The 19,104-nt window shown below is 43.7% G+C and overlaps 1 protein-coding gene across 2 annotated transcripts in view; it reads right to left on the reverse strand.

Annotated features, from left to right (window-relative positions):
* LOC138637439 (heat shock factor protein 2-like) overlaps nt 1-19,104 on the reverse strand; it is a 77,668-nt gene that overhangs the window by 6,688 nt on the left and 51,876 nt on the right. Inside the window, exons 8-13 of one of the 2 annotated variants that reach the window (XR_011312397.1) lie at nt 16,125-16,197; nt 13,473-13,597; nt 11,785-11,919; nt 10,810-10,861; nt 9,130-9,199; nt 8,621-8,725 (exon numbers count right to left, since the gene is read on the reverse strand). Coding sequence is in view for 1 of the 2 variants with exons in the window: in XM_069726136.1 (XP_069582237.1) it covers nt 9,130-9,199; nt 10,810-10,861; nt 11,785-11,919; nt 13,473-13,597; nt 16,125-16,197 (455 nt within the window). In the remaining variant the exon portion in view is untranslated. The remainder of the gene's footprint in view (nt 1-8,620; nt 8,726-9,129; nt 9,200-10,809; nt 10,862-11,784; nt 11,920-13,472; nt 13,598-16,124; nt 16,198-19,104) is intronic. The other variant, XM_069726136.1, reaches the window with a different exon arrangement.

The following is a 19,104-nucleotide window of genomic DNA, read 5'->3' on the forward strand; positions in this document are numbered from 1 at the left end:
GGCTCTCCCGCTGACATCGCTGAATCGGCGTGTGTGACGCCGATTCAGCGATGTCTTCGCTGGTAACCAGGATAAACATCGGGTTACTAAGCGCAGGGCCGCGCTTAGTAACCCGATGTTTACCCTGGTTACCATCCTAAAAGTAAAAAAAACAAACACTTCATACTTACCTTCCGCTGTCTGTCCCCGGCGCTCTGCTTTCCTGCACTCACTGCGAGCACAGCGGCCGGAAAGCAGAGCGGTGACGTCACCGCTCTGCTTTCCGGCCGCTGTGCTCACAGCCAGAATAGAGAAGCACAGCGCCGGGGACAGACAGCGGAAGGTAAGTATGAAGCGTTTGTTTTTTTTTTTACTTGTCTCCGTGCTGCGGGCACATCATACAATATGGGTGGGTGTCGGGGGAAACCCATCATACTGTGTGTGTGTGTGTGTGTGTGTGTGTGTGCGCGCGTGTGTGTCTTTTCTGTAAGATCATCATACTATAACGTGCATTTTGGGGAGCATCATACTCTTGAAGCTCCAGGTAAAGGATATTGGGATATTGTAAAAGGTGAGAACACCAAGGGGCAAAATAACAGTAAGTGCCACATTACATGTCCCTTTCTTAGTCTTTAAAAGCTGTGAATTATCCTCTTTTATAATTGTGCCTATGTGTTATAAGATATATATACACCCTTGCTCAAAAGCATTACTACAATATCGTGGCACTGGAGTATAAGTAGGTACAAAGAGGATTCATTGTCATTACAGTGGAACGACAGGAGGCATTATTACCAACCCCTTCACGACATGCGCCGTACATGTACTGTGAATGTCATGTCTCCTCTTTGATGTGGGGTCCGGTGCAGAGCCCACATCTTTCCCGGCACATGTCAACTGTTTTGAACAGCGGACATGTGCCCGGACTAACCGCAGGTGGAATCGCGATCCCCCCGCAGCCGTTAACCCATTAAATGCCGCTGTCAAATTTCGACTTCGGCATTTAACATGCGTTTCTGGTAATCGCGCAGAAAATCCGCCCATAGATGACCCCGTCAAGTGATTGCGGGTCACCGATGGGTTGACATGACAACCAGAGGCCACCTGCACACCACTATGGTTGTCACTGCCGACCAGTGGTCGGCGCTCATAGAAAGTGAGTAATTCTGCTACATACAGGCAATCAGATCATCGCCTGTATGTAGCTGAGCCGATCAGGTTATGGCAGCCTCTGTTGAAGCATGCCAAAAGTTTTAAAAAAAAAAGTTTTTAAAAATATATAAAAAAAATTATATAAAAATTTAAATCATTCCCCTTTCGCCCCATTAAAAATAAAAAATAAATAAAAAAACCCACACATATTTGGTATTACCACGTTCAGAATTGCCCGATCAATTAAAAAAAAAATAAACCCAATCGCTAAATGGTGTAACGAGAGAAAAAAAAAAAAGTCAAAACGACAGAATTACCATTTATACTCGAGGAGTATAAGCCGACCCGAGTATAAGCAGAGACCCCTAACTTGCCACAAAAAACAGGGAAAACTTAATGACTCGAGTATCAGCCTAGGGTGGGAAATGCAGCAGCTACTGGTAAATTTGAAAAATAAAAACAGGTACCAATAAAAGTAAAATTAATTGAGATATCAGTAGGTTAAGTGTTTTTGAATATCCATATTGAATCAGGAGCCCCATATAATGCTCCATACAGTTCATGATGGGCCCCAAAAGATGCTCCATACAAAATAAGCCACATATAATTCTCCATAAAGTCTATGATGGGCCCCATAAGAGGCTCCATATTAAAATGTGCCCCATACAGTGCTGCACAAATGTTGATTATGGCCCCATAAGATGCTCCATAGAGATATTTGCCCCATATGCTGTTGCTGCGATTTAAAAAAATAAATAAATAAAAACATATAACCCCGTTCCCCGTTCCACCGCCGGGCGCCGAGGTCTTCTGCGTCCTCTGCACGGACGTTCAGGCAGAGGGCGTGCACTAACCACATCATCACGCCCTCTGACCTGAGCGTCACAGCAGAGAACGCGGAAGACACAGCGACACCCGGCAGTGGAACGAGGACAGGTGAATATCAGAATGCTGCTCACCCTTCCCCATTATACTAAACTGGCAGCTTCCTTGATGGTCTTCTCCGGGCGCTGGCAGCTTCTTCCAGCGTTGAGCGGTCACCGGTACAGTACATTACAGTAATGAATATGCGGCTCCACCCCTATGGGAGTGGAGTTGCGTCCATATTCATTACTGTAATGAGCGGTACCATGTGACCGCTCAACACAGGAAGAAGCTGTCAGCGACCAGAGACCATCGGAGATGCAGGGACCGCGCCGGGAGCAGGTGAGTATGTGACAGCCGCTGCTCCCCATCCCCCTCCAACCCCCCTGGGACAATGACTCGAATATAAGCCGAGAGGGACACTTTCAGCCTAAAAAAAAATTGGCTGAAAATCTTGGCTTATACTCAAGTATATACAGTGGGGCAAAAAAGTATTTAGTCAGTCAGCAATAGTGCAAGTTCCACCACTTAAAAAGATGAGAGGCGTCTGTAATTTACATCATAGGTAGACCTCAACTATGGGAGACAAACTGAGAAAAAAAAATCCAGAAAATCACATTGTCTGTTTTTTTAACATTTTATTTGCATATTATGGTGGAAAATAAGTATTTGGTCAGAAACAATTTCATCTCAATACTTTGTAATATATCCTTTGTTGGCAATGACAGAGGTCAAACGTTTTCTGTAAGTCTTCACAAGGTTGCCACACACTGTTGTTGGTATGTTGGCCCATTCCTCCATGCAGATCTCCTCTAGAGCAGTGATGTTTTTGGCTTTTCGCTTGGCAACACGGACTTTCAGCTCCCTCCAAAGGTTTTCTATAGGGTTGAGATCTGGAGACTGGCTAGGCCACTCCAGGACCTTGAAATGCTTCTTACGAAGCCACTCCTTCGTTGCCCTGGCGGTGTGCTTTGGATCATTGTCATGTTGAAAGACCCAGCCACGTTTCATCTTCAATGCCCTTGCTGATGGAAGGAGGTTTGCACTCAAAATCTCACGATACATGGCCCCATTCATTCTTTCATGTACCCGGATCAGTCGTCCTGGCCCCTTTGCAGAGAAACAGCCCCAAAGCATGATGTTTCCACCACCATGCTTTACAGTAGGTATGGTGTTTGATGGATGCAACTCAGTATTCTTTTTCCTCCAAACACGACAAGTTGTGTTTCTACCAAACAGTTCCAGTTTGGTTTCATCAGACCATAGGACATTCTCCCAAAACTCCTCTGGATCATCCAAATGCTCTCTAGCAAACTTCAGATGGGCCCAGACATGTACTGGCTTAAGCAGTGGGACACGTCTGGCACTGCAGGATCTGAGACCATGGTGGCGTAGTGTGTTACTTATGGTAGGCCTTGTTACATTGGTCCCAGCTCTCTGCAGTTCATTCACTAGGTCCCCCGGCGTGGTTCTGGGATTTTTGCTCACCGTTCTTGTGATCATTCTGACCCCACGGGGTGGGATTTTGCGTGGAGCCCCAGATCGAGGGAGATTATCAGTGGTCTTGTAGGTCTTCCATTTTCTAATTATTGCTCCCAATGTTGATTTCTTCACTCCAAGCTGGTTGGCTATTGCAGACTCAGTCTTCCCAGCCTGGTGCAGGGCTACAATTTTGTTTCTGGTGTCCTTTGACAGCTCTTTGGTCTTCACCATAGTGGAGTTTGGAGTCAGACTGTTTGAGGGTGTGCACAGGTGTCTTTTTATACTGATAAGTTTAAACAGGTGCCATTACTACAGGTAATGAGTGGAGGAAAGAGGAGACTCTTGAAGAAGTTACAGGTCTGGGAGAGACAGAAATCTTGATTGTTTGTTTCTGACCAAATACTTATTTTCCACCATAATATGCAAATAAAATGATAAAAAAAAACAGACAATGATTTTCTGGATTTTTTTTTCTCAGTTTGTCTCCCATAGTTGAGGTCTACCTATGATGTAAATTACAGACGCCTCTCATCTTTTTAAGTGGTGGAACTTGCACTATTGCTGACTGACTAAATACTTTTTTGCCCCACTGTACGTTACTTTTTTTTTTTGTCGCCACAACATTGAATTAAAATGCAATAACGGGTGATCAAAAGATCATATCTGCACCAAAATGGCATCTTTGGAAATCTCAGCTCAGCGCGCAAAAACTAAGGCCTCACCCAACCCGAGATCATGAAAAATGGAGACGCTACGGGTTTTGGAAAATGATGCAATTTTTCTTTTTATCAAACTCTGGATTTTTTTTCACCACTTAAATAAAAAAGAACCTAGACATGTTTGGTGTGTATGAACTCGTAATGGCCTGGAGAATCATAATGGCAGGTCAGGTTTAGCACTGGGTGAAAAGGTAACAACCACCCCCCCCATCCCCCCTGCTCTTCTCCATTTACACCTTTGGCTTGGGACAGCTTATAGAATCTCATGGCTTTCAGTATCATCTCTATGCTGATGACACACCGCTCTAGATCTCTGGACCAGATATCAACTCCCTACTAACCAGAATCCCTCAATGTCTGTCCACTATTTCATCCTTCTCCGCTAGATTTCTGAAATTTAACATGGACAAAACATAATTCATCATCTTTCCCCCATCTCACGCAACCCCCCCCAACGAACCTATCCATTACAGTAAATGGCTGCCCACTCTCTCCAGTCCCACAAGCTCGCTGCCTCGGGGTAATCCTTGACACTGATCTCTCCCTTCAAACCACATATCCAAGCCCTTTCCACTTCCTGCCAACTTCAACTCAAAAATATTTCACGAATCCGTTCATTCCTCAACCAAGAATCTGCAAAAACCCTAGTCCATGCCCTCATCATCTCTCGCCTTGACTACTGCAACCTCCTGCTCTGTGGCCTCCCCTCGAACACTCTTGCACCCATCCAATCTATTCCAAACTCTGCTGCCCGACTAATCCACCTGTCCCGCCCGCTATTCCCCAGCTTCTCCCCTCTGTCAATCCCTTCACTGACTCCCCGTTGCACAGAGTCTCCAGTACAAAACCCTAACCATGACATATAGAAAGCCATCCACAACTTGTCTCCTCCATACATCTGTGACCTTGTCTCCCGGTACTTACCTACACGCAACCTCCGATCCTCACAAGACCTCCTTCTCTACTCCCCTCTTATCTCCTCTTCCCACAATCGTATACAAGATTTCTCTCGCGTATCACCCCTACTCTGGAACCCTCTACCACAACACATCAGACTCTCGCCTACCATCGAAACCTTCAAAAAGAGCCTGAAGACCCACCTCTTCCGACAAGCCTATAACCTGCAGTGACCACCGATCGACCAAACCGCTGCATGACCAGCTCTACCCTCGCCTACTGTATTCTCACCCATCCCTTGTAGATTGTGAGCCTTCGCGGGTAGGGTCCTCTCTCCTCCTGTACCAGTTGTGACTTGTATTGTTTAAGATTATTGTACTTGTTTTTATTATGTATACCCCTCCTTACATGTAAAGCGCCATGGAATAAATGGCGCTATAACAATAAATAATAATAGCACTTTTTTGCAATTTCACCACACTTGGAATTTTTTTCCCGTTTTTGAGTACAAGATATGGTAAAACCAATGGTGTCGTTCAAAAGTACAATTTATCCCGCAAAAAACAAGCCCTCACATGGCCATATTGACCGTATTATTACTGTGCAGAGGCACAATTATTGTGTGAGGTAACAAAAGGAGGGTACCAACTACTGCCAAGGGAAAGGGGCATTAAATACGGTATAGGGCACTGGGTATATCACTATATGGTTTGTGTAGAAGTGGTAGGATGTAAGGAGGGTGCTGAAAAGTAGCAATTCAAAGCAGTCTCATGTTTTGTAGGGTTGAGTTATGGAAGAAGTGGTCATGGCGTTTTGTGCCAAATGAAAAAGAAAATGGAGAGGGAGGGAGGGAGGGAGAGAGAGAGGGGGAGAGAAAGAGTTAGGCTATGTTCACACTTTGAAGATTCCACTGCGGATTTTTCCGCAGCAGAATTCCAAAATCCGCAGTGAAAACCAGTTGCGGTTTTTACTGCGGATTTATCGCGGTTTTTACTGCGTTTTCTTCTGCGGATTTTCATCTGCAGTTTTCTATTGGAGCAGGTGAAAATCCGCAGAAAAGAAGTGACATGCTGCGGAATGTAATCCGCAGCGTTTCCGCGCGGTTTTTTCCGCAGCATGTGCACTGTGTTTTTTGTTTCCCATAGGTTTACATTGGACTGTAAACTCAGGGGAAACTGCTGCGGATCCGCAGCGGTCAAATCCGCTGCGGATCCGCAGCAAAATCCGCAAAGTGTGAATATAGCCTTCGACATCCGAAACACATGCAGGGATTCCCTAACAAACAGTATTGGGTACAATAGAACAATGCAGGATGTGCTGTAAATGTTTTCATAATTTGGGAAATTTATGAACTGTCCTATAAATGTTTGTTCTGTTCCTGATGTAATGATCTCGGCTTTTAGTTGAGATGAATCTGTGCTGCACTTTATGTACATGCTCAGTAGTGAGGCCGTGCTGTGCAGTCGGAGGTCAGGGAAATAGAAGAGTTCGGAATCATGAAGTTTGGCTTACAGACTCCACAGCCCTGGATGAAATATTAAAAAATAAGTTTATTTGTAATCATCCATTACTAGGTTTTGTAGCTGCTTGTCAGAGATACCAATCATATTTTCCTGAATACTTAAAGGGGTTTTCCCACGAAAAAAGTTCATTTTAATCAAGAGATCTTAGAATAATAAATTTTCACAATTGGATGTGTTTCATTAAAATATTCCTGTGCTGTGACAATCTTATAAATGTGCCCCAGCTGTGTAATGTCTGTGTCCGACCGCACAGAGACATGGCCTGAAAATATCACATCACCTGGGTGGGGAAGGGGGGGGGGGGGGGTCGTGGGGCAAAAAAAACTATACAGCAGACATTAAAGCAGGGGATCACAGTTGATTCTTTTTGTGAGATTAAATATTTACCTTCCCGTTTAACGCCCGGAGCTTTTTTCGGTTTTACGTTTTTCGCTCCCCTCCTTCCCAGAGCCATAACTTTATTTTTCCGTCAATATGGCCATTTGAGGGCTTTTTTTTGCGGGGCGAGTTGTACTTTTTAACGACACCATTGGTTTTACCATGTCGTTTACAGGAAAAAAATTCCAAGTGTGGTGAAATTGCAATTCCACACTGTTTTGTTTGTTTTGTTTTTTTACTAAGTTCACTAAATGCTAAAATTGGCCTGCCGTTGTGATTCTCCAGGTCATTACGAGTTCATAGACACCTAACATGTCTAGGTTATTTTTTTATCGGAGTGGTAAAACAAAAATTCCAAACTTTGCTAAAAAAAATATATTTTTTTTAAAATTGCGTAATTTTACGAGACCCGTAGCGTCTCCATTTTTCGTGATCTCAGGTTGGGTGAGGGCTTATTTTTAGGCATTGAGCTGATGTTTTTAATGATACCACTTTTGTGCAGATACGTTCTTTTGATCGCCCGTTATTGCATTTTAATACAACATCGTGGCGACCAAAAAAAAGGAATTCTGGCGTTATGAATTTTTTTCTTGCTACAAAGTTTAGCGATCAGGTTATTTTTTTTTTTATTGATCGATTAGGCGATTCTGAACTCTGCCATATCAAATATGTGTAGGTTTGATTTTTTGTAATTGTTTTATTTTGAATGGGGCGAAAGGGGGGGTGATTTGAACTTTTATATTTTTTTTTTTATTTTTCTCATTTTAAATTTTTTTTTTTTTTTTTTACTTTTGCGGTGCTTCAATCGCCTCCATGGGAGGCTAGAAGCTGGCATAGCCTGATCGGCTTTGCTTCCTAGGAGCGATGCTCAGATCGCCCCTATGTAGTTGAATTACAGCATTGCTATGAGCGCCGACCACAGGGTGGCGCTCACAGCAATCTGGCATCAACAACCATAGAGGTCTGCAAGAGAACACGTGATGGGGGTTAGCGGTGCACGCATTTCCGGCCGGATGCGCTTGTTAAATGCCGCTGTCAAGAGTTTGACAGCGGCATTTAACTAGCTAATATGTGCGGGTGGATTGCGATTCCTATTGCGGGTGCATGTCAGCTGTTCAAAACAGCTGACATGTCCCAGATTTGATGCGTGCTCACCGCCGGAGCCTTCATCAAAGCGGGGGTTCTGCCACCGGACGTACCATTCTGTCCGATGGTAGAAAGGGGTTAAACAATGTTTTACTTCAAAGAAAGAATTTGGAATCCCCTGCTGTAATGTCTGTATACTCTTTTACTTCCTCCCCTGCCCAGGAGCTGTGGTATGATCAGACCATATTCCTCTACTTTCAGACACAGCCATTACACAGTACACAGCAGGGGCACATTTATAAGATTAACTCAGCACCTTTTTTTTTTTTTTTTAAAACACATCCAATTGTGAAGATTATTATTATTATTATTATTCCAAGATACACTGATTAAAATCAACTTTTGTATGTGGGAAAACTCCTTTAATTTCCATTCATGTTAGATATTTCTGATTATAAACACAGTGATTCAATTACGGTAATTTTCCATGATCGCATCCAACCACGTGTTACACCTTTCCTTAGCGTATGAGGTGTGTACCTTGCTATTTCTTTGCATCATGGGCTTCTTTCCGGCACACTTGGTCCTTCACTTATTCAGGTTGCCTCCGCAACCCTCTTTTTGCCACCCTATAAGAAGCTGAACCTTAGGGGAGGTTAGTAGTCTTGTGGAGCACTTGTGCTGCCCTGGTACCCCTCCAGAAATCTCTACTAAATTAGTGAGGGTATAAGGTTGGCAAACTGTGGCTCCTAGTATGGTCTCCCAGTCATTTTACAGCAAGAGATTACCTACAATATACCCTTCTTTCTACTCATTCACATTCAGCTAATGCATGGTATACATGGAGAATAATCCCACAAAAAACATACATGCTTGTGAATACGTTTCTAAGACATGTAGGGAGCGACAGCTACAGTAATTTATTGCCCATTTAAACACTGACCAATTTGCTTATTCACCAGTTAGAAAAGGTTTCCAGGTTTATATGGATTATTTTCCTCTCGGTTATACTCTTAAACATGTAGTTAATAGCATAAGACGTGCTTTACCAGTTTCCCCATAGTAATTTTTGTCCTCTTCATCCTCAGAGCCGCTGTATTCCACTCTGTGCTTTGTCACCTGAGATTTTGGACATACGCAGAAAACATTTTAATACGGTAATTACACTATTGTGTTTACAGTATGACGGCATTGAAAAAAAAATATTTCACATCAAATACTTCAGGAGACAACTGCAAACTATTGCTAGTATTTTCACCGCTCATATCGTGAAGGCCAATCTGCTCCAATTACCAAAGGGCGTCACAAGGTGGGCCAGCGAGACATGGAGGGTGGAAGCCACGTATGACCATATATTCTAGGTTTAAGAAAAATGATGCTACTTGCTGCATTTCAGAATTGCCATACTGCGCACATTCATAACTGTGGCATAACATTTCTTATGAAGGCCTCAGAGAACTACCGTATATACTCGAGTATAAGCCGACCCCCCTAATTTTGCCACAAAAAAAACTGGGAAACTTTATGACTCGAGTATAAGCCTAGGGTGGGAAATGCAGCAGCTACCGGTAAATGTCAAAAGTAAAAATAGATACCAATAAAAGTAAAATGAATTGAGACATCAGTAGGTTAAGTGTTTTTAATTATCCATATTTAATCAGGAGCCCCATATAATGCTCCATAAAGTTTATGATGGCCCCATAAGATGCTCCATATTAAAATATGCCCCATATAATCCTGCATAAAGGTTAATAATAGCCCCATAAGATGCTCCATAGACACATTTGCCCAATATAATGCTGCACAAATGCTGATTATGGCCCCATAAGATGCTCCATAGACACATTTGCCCCATATAGTGCTGCACAAACGTTGATTATGGCCCCATAAGATGCTCCATACAGACACTTGCCCCATACAATGCTCCACAAACGTTAATTATGTCCCCATAAGATGCTCCATAAAGATATTTGCCCCATACAGTGCTGCACAAACGTTAATTAGGACCCCATAAGATGCTCCATATAGACACTTGCCCCATTTGGTGTTGCTGCGATAAAAAAATAAAATAAAAAAAAATCACATACTCACCTCTTGTCACTCAGGCCCCCGGCACTTGCTATATTCACCTTTCCTCATTCCGATGCCGCACCGTCTTCAGCATCTTCTGCACTGACGTTCAGGCAGAGGGCGTGCACTAACCACGTCACCGCGCCCTCTGACCTGAGCGTTACTGCAGAAGACGCTGAAGACGGAGCAGCACCGGAACGAGGAAAGGTGACTATCGCGCAGTGCTCCCCCACCCCATCATACTCACCTGCTCCTGGCGCGGTCCCTTGTTCCCTGGTGCCGCAGCTTCTTCCTTTTACTGAGTGGTCACAGTTACCGCTCATTACAGTAATGAATATGCGGCTCCACCCCTATGGGAGGTGGAGCCACATTCATTACTGTAATGAGCGGTACCATGTGACCGCTCAGTAAAAGGAAGAAGCTGCGGCACCGGTGAACCAGGGTCCGCACCAGGAGCAGGTGAGTATAATTAGACAGCCCCCGCTCCCCCTCCCCTGCCGACCCCTGGGTATGACTCGAGTATAAGCCGAGAGGGGGACTTTCAGCCCAAAAAAATGGGCTGAAAATCTCGGCTTATACTTGAGAATATACGGTAATAATACTCTCTGCAACCAAAGGTTCTCACCAAATAAGTGTTCAGCTTCTCAGTTACTACTTACCACTATATGTTTTTCTGTGCCGTTTTTCATTCTCCTGCGGGTTCCTGTTTGTCTACGATGTGGTGAGATAAAAATACATTTTAGAAAGACAGATACATACATTACTAAATGACATGCTGAGAAAAAGCTGAATCTTATGTGACGGATATACAGCAGAGCCATTACTGCAGCTAAACGAGAATACAAAAAGGAGAAATATATCTCCACATCAGGGCAGACTTACACCACTTATACATCATGTCCCCTATGTGTATTTGCTCATATGGAGTCAGAAGCCTTGTCAGGAAAAACAGAAATCCCAACAGGGGTCAAAGAGAAAGTCACTTATGGGGTCTGACTGCCAAGTGGCTCTAGAATTAATGTTATAGGAGTCCTTTGTGTGTAAAACCTGAGTATGTTATTCACTATTGCGCTCTCACTATAGGATACATCCAAAACTGCCGCACCTCTATTACAGCATTCCTTGAGAGCAGTGATAACAAGTAATACATGTTTCATTGATGCAATAGACACCCCAAAATTTAAGGGAATCTGTCACCAGGATTTTGCCACCTAATCTGAGAGCAGCATGATGTAGGAGCAGAAACCATGATACTACTGCTTTCTCTGCTACCAATCTACCAGTTCTCGGAATTCTGAGCTCTGTATACCCCCTGTGTATATGCGGTTATAAACATAAGTACAGTAAGTACAGGTAAAACCCTGTAAGTAAAATGCAATGACTGCACAGTAGTGCAATACACTCCGGTATTGCCTTGCAATGTGCATTTTGATATGTGCTAAAAACATAATGCAACCAAACTACATTCCACTTCCTCCATGATGGCTAAAACTGTATTCAAAGTAACTATGCATCATATTGCCAAAATCCGTGTCCACACATAACGCTAGTAGTGAAATCAGCAATTGTGAATATCATGCATTTGACGCTTTTGTAGTGCAAGCAAACATAGGGCATATAAAGTCATCACTTACTTATCAGCTGTCTTTGCAAAGGAGTGGCTGTGGTTGGAGACAGACTCCTCATTTACTATTTCCTCACTGTCACAGGAGGACAAATCAGAGAGGTCATCAGATTCATCCGTCTGATAACTTTCCAAGTCATGGGGTCTGCGATAGAAAAGCAGCAGTGTCTCAGTGTGTCTTTACAATGCTAACAAATGAGCAAAAAGCTAACTACAATTCAGGTTCTCAACTAGATCCTGTGACAGCAGATACCCTGTAAAGGTACCGTCACACTGAACGATATCGCTAGCGATCCGTGACGTTGCAGCATCCTGGCTAGCGATATCGTTCAGTTTGACACGCAGCAGTGATCAGGATCCTGCTGTGATGTCGGTCACTGCAGAAAGTCCAGAACTTTATTTCGTCGCTGGACTCCCTGCAGACATCGCTGAATCGGCATGTGTGACGCCGATTCAGCGATGTCTTCACTGGTAACAGGGGTAAGCATCGGGTTACTAAGCGCAGGGCCGCGCTTAGTAACCCGATGTTTACCCTGGTTACCAGCGTAAAAGTAAAAAAAAAAAAAAACACTACATACTTACATTCCGGTGTCTGTCCCCCGCTCTGCTTCTCTGCACTGGCTGGGAGCGCCGGCCAGCCGGAAAGCACAGCGGTGACGTCACCGCTCTGCTTTCCGGCCGCTGTGCTCAGTCAGTGCAGGAAAGCACAGCGCCGGGGACAGACAGTGGAAGGTAAGTATGTAGTGTTTGTTTTTTTACTTTTACGATGGTAACCAGGGTAAACATCGGGTTACTAAGCGCGGCCCTGCGCTTAGTAACCCGATGTTTACCCTGGTTACCGGCATCGTTGGTCGCTGGAGAGCTGTCTGTGTGACAGCTCTCCAGCGACCAAACAGCGACACTGCAGCGATCGACATCGTTGTCGGTATCGCTGCAGCGTCGCTGAGTGTGAAGGTACTTTTAGGCAAAGAGCCATCTGCATCCTGAATTATGTCCAGTTGCATGAGCAGCAGCACAACTGGCGATGGCTGTTACGCGAGAAAATAAATGATTAAAGGGAACCTGTCCATTTCATGCTGCATGTGGCTTGGGCAGCATGAACCTTACTGCACAGACAAAACGTAGTTTGAAAAGCTGGAGAATGTAGGGAGAGACCCGGACTTGTTCAGTAGAGTTCTGGCCAGCTTCTTTCAGCACCGCTCTAGCTGGCTGACAGGTTTCTCCTGATGTACACACAAACCACAGGCAGCATGAATCGACTGACTGACAGGTTCTATAGAAAAATAACCTTGAATACATAAGAAAATTATACAAATAAATACCCCACATTGTAGCAACCGAGTCCCAACTCACAACACCGCTCCCAATCGGCTGACTGAAGGTTCACTTGGACCAGCCAAAAATCAGGAACATTCGTCAAAGCGTTTATTCAACGATTAACAGCTTGTGTAAACATGCAAACAATCGCCTGACAAACAACCAAACGCTGGTTCATTAAAATTATTCTCGGCAGCACTTTCTCTTATGCAAACAGGAGATGTGCTGCCAATTCCGATATTTTAAGAGCACAGAGTGATTGTTCTGAAAGCTCGGGAGCTTTGGAAGGCCTTTCTAAACAGGACAATAAATGACCTATCAGTTTGTATACAGCCAATCGGAGGATGTTTAACGGCAGAAGTAGGCTTGTGATTAACGTACATTGAAATCTTCAGCATTTCATTATTTGCCTCTTCTGTAGAGCTGTCAGGATCTTCTCTCAGGGGTCGTTTAACGCCCCTGCTTGATTTCCGGTCAGTTGACCAAGCGGACCTATTGTCATATGCCTAAAAAACAAGAACACAAATGATAATCCAATTGAAAAGCCTGTCCTATTAACATTCTCTCTCTCTGCATCCTATTTTCATTTTTGGACTTAGATTTTTCCTCCTGTTCTTCCAAGAGACATTCTTTTTATTTTTCAGTTTACATAACTGTGTGAGGGCCTTTTTTCTGTATGCCCAGCTATAGCTTTTTTTTTTTTTTTTTTTTACACAGTGATCATTGTATGGTAAAATTGACCTGGAAACACATTCTCTAGGTCAGTACGATCGTGGCGATACCAAAGTTGTGAATTGTTGCTATCTCCATTTTCTGGGAACCATAAGATTTCTAGTTTCCATCGATGGAGCTATGTGAGGGCGTGTTTTTTCCTAGCAAATTGACCCATTAACATTAATTTGGGGTACATACAATATTATCAATTATAGTATTTTTTTTGGAGCATCAGGGAGCACACTTTTTTTTTCCTCTCTCTCTGGCATCTACTGTATGGGTTCAATAGTTTTGATAGATCTGACTTTTATGGACACAGAAATACAAACTATGTTTATTTTGTTTAGTTTCATTATTTTTAACGAGGGACCACCCAACCCCATCGATCAGCTTTTTCTTTTTTTCAGTTCTTTCGTCAACACGATGTGAACAGTTAACAGAACCGGCAAACATCGCTAAATTCACTGTGCAATAACCATTACCAAGAATAGGGTTTAAGGCTGCTTTCACACATCAGGTTTTTGGTTTCAGGCACAATCCGGCAGTTTCAGGCACAATCTGGATCAGTTTTTTTCTTACGCTTGATCCGTTTTTTCCCCATAGAGTTGTGTTACTGCCGGATTGTGCCTGAAGGACATGCGTTTCATCCGTTTAGTGCCGGATCCGTCCCTTCAGGCTTTTTTGCCGGACACAAAAAACGTCTCCTGCAACGTTTTTTGTGTCCGGCGAAAAAGCCTGAAGGGACGTTTCCGGCAATAAACGCATGGAACTGATGTGTGAAAGAGCATTTCCGGCGACCGAATCCGTTTTTAACACACTGAGCATGCCCAGAAGCTTTGTTTTTGATTCTGGCATGGAGAAATCTCCCTCTCCCTCGCTCTCTCCCTCTCTCTCTCTCCCAGGAACTCAAAAAACATGCGCAGTACATAGAGCCGGATCCAGCTAAAAACCGGATCCGGTGCATCAGTTTGCATCCATTTTTTCACTATGTACACCGGATCCGTTTTTTAGCAAATTTGTCGGATTGTGCCTGAAACCAAAAACCTGATGTGTGAAAGTAGCCTTAACCTAAACAAAAGAAATTACCGTAATTGGTGAGGGTTCAGGAGATTGTGCGTTAATCTCCCACCAATCTGATCCAGAGAATAGGTCATCCATATCATCAGCCCGGATGGTCAACTGCTTTATGGTCATGTACAGTCATGACCGAAAGCATTGGCACCCTTGAAATTGTTACAGAAAGTGAAGTATTTCTCCCAGAAAATTGTTGCAGTTACATATATAATAATAATAATTATATTATTATTATTGTTATTATTACTACTATTAGATGTAGCGCCAACATATTCCGCAGCACTTAGTTTTGTTATACACATGTTTATTTCCATTGTGTGTATTGGAAAACCACAAAAAAAGGGCATCATTTCACACAAAATCCCCAAAATAGGCCAAAACAAAATTGTAGGCGCCCTCAACTTTATATTTGGCTGCACACCGTTTGGAATAAGTAACTGCAATCAATCGCTTCCTATAACCATCAACTTCTTACACCTCAACTGGAATTTTCACCCACTCTTCGTTTGCAAACTGCTCTAAAGGTACAGTCACACTAAACGATATCGCTAGCGATCCGTGACATTGCAGCGTCCTGGCTAACGATATCGTTCAGTTTGACACACAGCAGTGATCAGAATCCTGCTGTGTTGTCGTTGGTCGCTGCAGAAAGTCCAGCACTTTATTTCGTCGCTGGACTTCCTGCTGACATAGCTGAATCGGCGTGTGTGACACCGATTCAGGGATGTCTTCGCTGGTAACCAGGGTAAACATCGGGTTACTAAGCGCAGGGCCGCGCTTAGTAACCCGATGTTTACCCTGGTTACCATCTTAAAAGTAAAAAAAACAAACACTTCATACTTACCTTCCGCTGTCTGTCCCCGGCGCTGTGCTTTCCTGCACTCACTGTGAGCACAGCGGCCGGAAAGCAGAGCGGTGACGTCAGGATCGCTCCGTGCACCCGTACCCGGCGTATAAGACGACCCCCGACTTTTTGAACAATTTTTAGGGGTTAAAAAGTCATCTTATACGCTGGAAAATACGGTAACTGCATTTTGTGTTCTCTTTATCTAATATTTAAATTAATTTGGTGATCTGAAACATTTAAGTGCGAGAAATATTCAAAAGAATAGGAAATCAGGAAGGAGGCAAATACTTTCACACCACTGTAGCTCCTAAAGGCCCTGATTACCTGATAAGTGCATTAGATACACACTATTCAATCTTCACATATTTTGTATTTGGGTTAGAAACAGAAGATTTTACCTGATCAGGATTCTGAGACGATTTGGACATTGCCAGTTGGTTATAATTCCCCATGCTATCAATCATGAGGGGTCTAAATACAGCAGGAAAACAAAAACATTTTTCTGGTTAGTAATGTGAAACATTCATATACCAAATACCATATACATACAGGTGCCAAACAAAGTAAGCAGGCAATTACAATAAAGACAGAGCTATATAACCTCACATTGGCTGGGACTTTCCAGAATGTGTGTTAAGAGTTTTAAAAGGGAATCTGTCAGCAGGCTTTTGCTATGTGATCTAAAAGCAGCACTTTTTATAAGCCAAGACCTGGATTCCAGAGATATATCATACTGGGCTCCGTGTTTCAACAAAATCAGCAGCAGATTACCACTGTGACTAGGTGACTAGTGCTTGCAGGTCCAACCACACTCCCAGCAATGATTAGCAGCTCTCTATCAATAAACATTGTACAAAGAACACAGCAATGTGGGCGAGACTCAACATTCTAAGCGCGGCTAAATTACACAACTGCTGCACTCAAACTACCGTATTTTTCGGACGATAAGACACTTTTTTTCCTCCAAAAATGTGGAGGAAAATGGAGGGTGTGTCTTATATTCTGATTGTACCGGCTCTAGCTGTGGTGGGGAAGTGGGGAAGTGGCATCGGCGGAGCAGCAGGTCACAAAAGGCTGGAGAAGAGGCTGTAGCTAAATCCTGTGCCTGCTGCTAAAGAGAAATGAATATTCACTGCATTCCACGCCCATGGGGGTGGTGGGCAATGAATATTCATTTCTCTTTAATAGTGTCTTGGTACGATTGGTCCCCAACCCCGGTCCTGGTATGCATGGCCCCATCATTATGATTGGCCTCCACCCATCCCCATCCTGGTATGCACGGCCCTTTCAGAAAACTTACCTTCCCAGCGCTCCCTCGCAGCATCTTGTTCCGATGCCAGCAGTTGCTTTATGCTTGTAAGCAGCACATGGCAGGGACGTCATGCACTGCTTGCAAACCAAGGAAGGCCCTGGCTGACACTGTGCACGCTACTGAAGAGCAATGAATACACACTGCTCTCTGCGTGCACAATCCCGGTGTGCAGAACAGTGAGTATTCCGACAGCAGTGCTCTACTTGTGAGCAGCGCATTACGTCCCTGCCATGTGCTGCTTACACCGGAAAAAGATGCTGTGAGGGAGCGCAGGACGGTAAGTGTAATTTTTTTTAATGTTTTCTGATGGGGCCATGCATGCCAGGATGGGAGTAGGGGCCAGTCATACCAGAATAGGGATGGGGCCATGGATAGTAGGAGGAGATGGTGGCACCACATACCAGAAAAAGGATGGGGGCCCTGCATACCAGGATGAGATGGGGGCCCTGCATACCAGGACAGGGATGGGGCCATGGATAGCAGGATAGGGATGAGGGCGTTCATTCCTGCTACGATAGGGACGAGGGGGCCATGCACACCAGGATAGGGACGAGGGGGCCATGTGTATCAGGCTGGGAATGAGTGGACCATATATAAGAGGGTAGGGGATATTAAGTACAGAACTGACCGCATTATTTTGCTTCATTTATTTTCCCCCTCTAAAACCCAGGTGCGTCTTATGGCCCAGTGCGTCATATAGTCCGAAAAATACTGTAAGTGATACATTGCTGGAATTAGGCTTTCAGTCACTATATCATGATGCTGTAAAATTGCATAGCAAAACCCTGCTGACCGATTCACTTAGACTAACAAAATGATGGCTTTGGTCAGGCACAGAGCTGCATTTAGTCTCTTCCACTGTTAGGCTAGGTTCACATCGCGTTGGGGCATTCCATTTAACGGATGCGCTATGTGTCCCAAATTGTCTTTATTTTTGCGATCGCGCTAAGGCATGTGTTGTTAACGCATGGTTGCATTGCATTGGCATGCCTTAGCAATAGAGTTCTATGCACAGCGAACGCTTCCGTTCGTTGTGCGTTCGCCGTAACGCACCAAAAAATGCGGTAGTCCACGTTCGAAGACGCGTCACAAAATAACGGACCATTGCCAACGCATGCTGATTTTGACATGTGTTAGGATGTTTTTCACTAATTGAAGTCTATGGGCATGTTAACGGATCCGTTACATAGCGCTAGTGCCGCTTAGAAACAGAACCGTTAAACGGAATGCCCTAACGCGATGTGAACCTAGCCTTACCAGTAACAGTAGAAAAGTTGAGTTGATCAGTCAGAATCTTTCTATTAGGTTATAATGCTTAGAAATGTTATCCATACACTAGGTACTGCACACAAGTAGTACAAGCTTTACACTAGGCACTGGACACAAGCAGTACAAGGTTTACACTAGGCACTGGACACAAGCAGTATAAATGTATACCAGTGTTTCCTCAAACTCCAGTCCTCACGGCCCCCCAACACATGTTTTCAGGATTCCTTTAGTTTAACACAGGTGAGAGAACCTGTGGCAGTTTCAGATGCATTAATAATTCCATCACCTGTGCAATAATAAGGAAATCCTGAAAACATGATCTGTATAGGACTGGAGAAATATTTGGGAAATACTGGTGTTCACAATGTGCCAGTACAGATTGCTCTGTGAGGTTTTAGATATGAAAGTTATTATTTGTGATCAATACGAAGTAACATATTTACATTGTTACTAGCTGTTTTATGCAGATTACGTCTGCTTATAAACTGTAGGATCATCTTCTAAAGGTGAACACACACTTCATGTACAACAAATCCTGCATGTTCCCAGAATATAATTCACTGCTCTAACACTGAAATTGCAACAGCAATATGGAAAAGTCATGAACTTATGGAAATCACAGGACTGACAGACATGTTGGTAATCTGCAGAAATACATCCACTTACACACCATGGCATGTTGTCTGAAGAATGTTTTGCTATATTGGATGAACTTGGGCACTGCTGGAACCTCCATTTGTAATTGCTGACCAAAGACATCCCAGATGGGCTCGATAGGAAACAAGACTGGTGGTGTG

The sequence above is a fragment of the Ranitomeya imitator genome, chromosome 5, assembly GCF_032444005.1.
Source record: "Ranitomeya imitator isolate aRanImi1 chromosome 5, aRanImi1.pri, whole genome shotgun sequence".
NCBI lineage: Eukaryota > Metazoa > Chordata > Amphibia > Anura > Dendrobatidae > Ranitomeya > Ranitomeya imitator.